The sequence below is a fragment of the Glycine max genome, chromosome 19, assembly GCF_000004515.6.
Source record: "Glycine max cultivar Williams 82 chromosome 19, Glycine_max_v4.0, whole genome shotgun sequence".
NCBI classification, from domain to species: domain Eukaryota; kingdom Viridiplantae; phylum Streptophyta; class Magnoliopsida; order Fabales; family Fabaceae; genus Glycine; species Glycine max.
The window spans coordinates 3,931,211-3,936,480 of NC_038255.2; the positions used below are offsets into that span (position 1 = coordinate 3,931,211).

General features: G+C 37.3%; 2 protein-coding genes across 2 annotated transcripts; one reads left to right on the forward strand and one right to left on the reverse strand.

The window, feature by feature from the left end:
* Positions 1 to 264: 264 nt before the first annotated feature.
* LOC121174219 (serine/threonine-protein phosphatase 7 long form homolog) lies at positions 265 to 2,309 on the forward strand. The gene is made up of 5 exons (XM_041012992.1): positions 265 to 887; positions 995 to 1,079; positions 1,157 to 1,204; positions 1,280 to 1,561; positions 1,644 to 2,309. The coding sequence occupies exons 1-5, from the start codon at positions 265 to 267 to the stop codon at positions 2,307 to 2,309; spliced, it is 1,704 nt and encodes a 567-aa protein (XP_040868926.1).
* A 363-nt stretch (positions 2,310 to 2,672) lies between these two features.
* On the reverse strand, positions 2,673 to 5,060 carry LOC113000471 (uncharacterized). The gene is made up of 4 exons (XM_026127194.1): positions 4,775 to 5,060; positions 4,552 to 4,683; positions 3,556 to 4,173; positions 2,673 to 3,403 (listed from the first exon to the last, which is right to left on the reverse strand). The coding sequence occupies exons 1-4, from the start codon at positions 5,058 to 5,060 to the stop codon at positions 2,673 to 2,675; spliced, it is 1,767 nt and encodes a 588-aa protein (XP_025982979.1).
* Between the last annotated feature and the right edge of the window lie 210 nt (positions 5,061 to 5,270).

Below are 5,270 nucleotides of genomic sequence, written 5' to 3' on the forward strand. Positions count from 1 at the left end.
ATGTGTGATTATTAATTTTTTTTCTTGTTATACAGGAGTTTTAATATGGCAAGTTCGTCATCATCTAATCATTATAACGTGGCATCTGGACCATTAGAGGATGATTTACTGTGGATGCAAAAAAACCATATATCACAACATATTTGGAATGGTGCTAATCAAAGGACGTTAAAAATTCGACGAGCTACACCACTGTATAATCATAGAGAAGCACCGCCCGAGGAAATTATTCCTTTATTACAAGTTTCGGGTTTGTACCCGATAATGAAATTGGCGCAATTGAAGATAAATGGAGCATTAGTTAATGCTTTTATTGAAAGGTGGAGGCCAGAAACACATACATTTCATCTTAAGTGTGGCGAGGCAACTATTACACTTCAAGATGTTTCTGTGCTACTTGGTATTTCTGTTGATGGAAGACCTTTAACCGACAATACAAATATTGATTGGTTTGAGTTGTGCCATGAATTATTGGGTGTCATGCCTGACGATGATGCAGTTGACGGGAACTCACTTTTATTGAGTTGGCTGACTTCTCAATTTGCAAATATTAATGATTTCATAGGCAACCAACAAGGGCTTGAAAGATTTGCTCGAGCTTGGATCTTAAGATTCATAGGAGGCGTGATGTTTGTTGATAAAAGCAGCAAAAGGGTGCCAATGAGATATTTGCAATTTTTGAGAGACCTTAGAGAGTGCAGCACTTATGCATGGGGAGCTGCTCTTCTGGGTAACCTTTATAGAGAGATGTGCATCGCAACAGACTATCATGCTAAATCAATAGGCGGTTTCACTCTCTTGATTCAGTTATGGGCATGGGAACGATGCCCAACGTTAGCCCCGTCAGTTATTCCTCCACAACAACAAAACGCGCCACTTGCTTACAGGTATACTTTCCTTTAATATTTTGAATTGATAATTAATAAATATGGTTGCTTGATGTTAATCATTATTATACGTAACATCTTATTTTGTTATTTGGTTTTTTGTGAAGATGGTTAGGAGGTGAATTGCATCACATAGGCAATGACAATTTACTTGAGTTTCGTCGTAAATTAGATGTCATGAAACGCGACGAGGTAATAATTTTGACATTTGTTTATTAAATGATGTTCTAATTGTTACTTAATTTATTAAATTTAACTTTTATATGCAGTTTGTTTGGGTCCCTTATGCTGGACATGTGGAAATGAATTTGAGTCAAGTTTGTTTTATTGGGTCTGTATTATGGACATGTATCGTACCACTTATTTGTTTTCAAAAAGTGGAATGACACCAGCCGGATAGAGTCATGCGACAGTTTGGAATGCAACAACCTATTCCGGGCCTAGTAATGCAACCCGAAAACATACATGACTTGACCTTAAAGGGAAAAGAAGGAAGAAATTGGATGCGACTAATGCAACCCGCGCTTAATGAATGGAATAGTCGCTATGAAAGGAGAGTAGAACAAACGCCGCCACAAACAGGGACCCTTAGTCTGAACTCTGAATATATGAGGTGGTACAGGCGTAAGACAAAAGTTTATGTCGACCCAAAACATGCAAGAAGAGGACTATTGGTATAAATTGTTCATTATAATTTAGAAAATAATGTTGCGTTGAATATTATTTTAATAACTATTCCTTTATTTTTTTATGCAGGGTGAAATCGCGGAAACACTACATTTTATGGTGTCGCCCGTTGGGAGAAGGGTTTGTACTTTTGATGATTTACTGCCATGTATCGAGAAGATCACTCTTATATCTGAAGAAGAGGATAGGATACTTGAGGCACATCAAGATGCTCCCCCTTCTCAGCCACAATTTGAACATCAGCAGTTTAATATACTACAGCGAAGTGTGGAGACTCGAGGCTTAGGGCGACGTCGGCAAACTGTGGATGCAGCACCGTACAGTTTGCCTCCGATGCCAGAACGAGAACATGGAATGTATTACACACCGCCGGTATTCACCCAAGAACCATCGCAGATGGCGCCGATGTATTCATACCCACATGATTTCCAACCAGGGTACAGTATGACAGGCATATTTGGATCCTCTCCTCCTTCAGGGGGGACTCCTTCATTCACCCAAAATAATGAACTACCGACCCCAAATGCTCCACTTGGTGGTCCGTGGAATGTACCTGGAAATATACCCGACATGAATGACTTATTGGGGGTCGATTTACGTCATGATTTCTCTGCCGAGGCTGACGAAGTGGATGAAAGGGGGAATCTTAAAAGAAGAAACCCTGATAGGGCAGCTAGGAATTGGGATCGGCCATGTGGGACATCGTCGCGGCATCACAGACATAGTCATGATTGATTAATAATGGGTTTACATTGTATTGTTTTTTTCCATGTACTTTGTATTGTTTTTTTTTTTTCATGTTTTAACAATGTCATGTACTTTCAAATATTGTTTTCATGTTAATTTTATATTATTGTTACTTTAACGTTCAATCTTATCGTGCAATGCTTTTAAAATAAATTACGATAATGTCACTGACACATAAATGTGTTTAAGAATAACAAAAAAAGAAGTAAACATTTCATTATCATATGATCTAATACATGACATCAACAACTGCCTTGTTGAGATTGCAATGGACAATTACGCTGGTTGTGTCCTACTGTCCCACATCTGCCACACTTGTAGCGACTTTGCGATGGCTCCCTCCAATCCATTTCATTTCTTAATCGAGTTGATCTTGGCCTTCCTTTTTTTGTCACGAATAAAACTTGGATCAGGCACAAGTGTCCACGGGTCATCAGATGGGACAATCGCATCGTCATTCCCAAGAGGCCACCATTGTGCGGAGTAAGCACGTAATATGTAGTCATTTGTGTACACAACATCTATATATTGATAGAAGTTGATGCTAACAGTACCACACGCAGCAATGATATGAGAGCACGGATAGTGGTAAGTAGTAAATTGTCCACATTGACAGTAGTGCTCATTCAAGTTAACTGTCCATTTATGTCCACCTCGTTGAGTCATAGGGTCGAAAGCCTCCTCAACCTCAAATATTGTTCTCTGAATATCATATGTCCGAACAATGTGAGAACAAGCCTTTTCTTGATTTTCCCGAAGTTTTTTCATGACGTGTGAGCAATATATTTGACCATCGCGTATTTCCCTTTGTGCTTGACGACCACGATCAACAAAATACTTTCGACACCTGCTGTATGTTGACTTCACAAGGGCAGTTATTGGTACATTGCGACATCCCTTAAAAACTTTATTTACACATTCCGATAGATTGGTTGTCATATGACCGTATCTACGGCCTTCTTTGTCATATGCCATTGTCCATTTTTCTTTTGAGATCTTCCCAATCCATGCTTTTACTGGGGGACTCAGCTCACAAAATTTATCAAAATTTCTATCAAAAATATGCTTACACGGGGTGTATCCTGCACATAATAAATTATCCACATTAGTCAAATTTGCATAACAAATAACATATATGTTATATATGAAATAATATATGTTAGATATGAAATGTTACCTAATTTTTTTAACATTTCTTTTTGTTTCCCATTCTTAAATTTGTGATTAAAATTACTTGCAATGTGGCGCACGCAATACACATGATACGCATGAGGAGGTTGCCACCCAAGTGCTTCATTCGCAACAGCTGCCTTTATACTTGCATGACGATCAGAAATGAGACAGATACCATCTTTATCTGTGACATGTTCACGCAAGTGTGCCAAAAACCATGACCACGCTGTTAATGTTTCCCCCTCAACAACAGCGAATGCAAGCGGAAGAACATGACTATTTCCATCTTGTGTTGTTGCAATTAACAGCGTACCGCGATACTTCCCATACATGAATGTACCATCAACTTGTATGACTGGTTTGCAATATTTAAAAGCCTCTTTGCATTGACCGAAGGTCCAAAAGACTCGATGGAACTGTCGGTGTTCACGGCTGACAGTATTGCCAACAACAAAATCATCATCACAAATTTGATAATACGATCCTGGCGAATGATTTTGCATGTGTTTCAGCCATGACGGAAGAATGGCATAAGACTCATCCCAGTCGCCATATTCAATTGTTATTGCCTTTTGCTTTGCCTTCCACGCTTTCCTGTACGAAATGTTGTAATTAAACATTCCATTGATCCTCTCTTGAATAAAAGAAATCTTGAGTGACGGATCTTCTTTGATCATCCCTATAAAAATAAGTACGAAAAATTATTGTACACCACACCAACAAACACAAAAAAAAAAGGATAAATAAGAATGAAAATTTATAATCATACCTAGTACACAAGTGGCAATCAAATCAGAATCCAATTTATCATGGTCTTGAGTTATACTCATATTCAAGCAACTGTGTGGTCCTCCCCATTGCGTAACTTTCCATGTATCAGTTTCTTTTGATAAAATTGCCCTCATATAAAAAGGGCATGGGATGTCATCGCTTCTATTTCCACAACAGACGACATATTTCTGCGATTTAGATTCAACAACTTTGAAACTTTGATGCACTTTCATTACATATTGTTGTAATGCATTTTTTACTGCGCTTTTGGTATCAAATTCCATACCAACATATAATTCTTGACCCATATTAAAATTTGATTCCATATCTAAACCGCAAATTTCTTCTTGGTCAGGATAACTCCAATTAATATTACTATAGTGAGAAGCAGAATCCCAAAATGGAGTCTGACTTCCACCTACAAAAACAATATACCAAAAATTTATAATTCAAGGGTAGAGAATTATTTAAATATTATAATATTTATTTATATATAACAATAAATATACCTTCTCCCGATTGCACAACTGTAAGTGGTTCGATCAAACGGGCAGCTTCATCATCTGTGTCAGACATTTCATTAATATCCTCATCCTCATCTAATGAGTCCTCAGCGTATGAATTAGATATTAAATAATCATCATCATCAAAATCTTCTTCTGAATTTGTTCCAACTGTTGCACTACCCGATTCATTGTGAGACATATTATTTCCGCATGATAACAATGAATTTTTCAAATTAATTGCAGAAGCACCCGCAACATCAACTTCAACACATAATTCTATGACAGACATTTCTTGTTGTTGTTCACAACTTTGAATCATTGTTTCAACATCTTCATCGTCACAAATTTGCAGTGCAATATATTTACCTGCAACTAAAAATCTACAAGTGATAGTAGATATACTTTCATGTTTTTGTAATTTTACCTTGTCGTGTATCCTTTTTTTAAAACTCTCAAAACTAATATCACGCTTGATTTGAATAGCTTTTTTAGGGCCTTC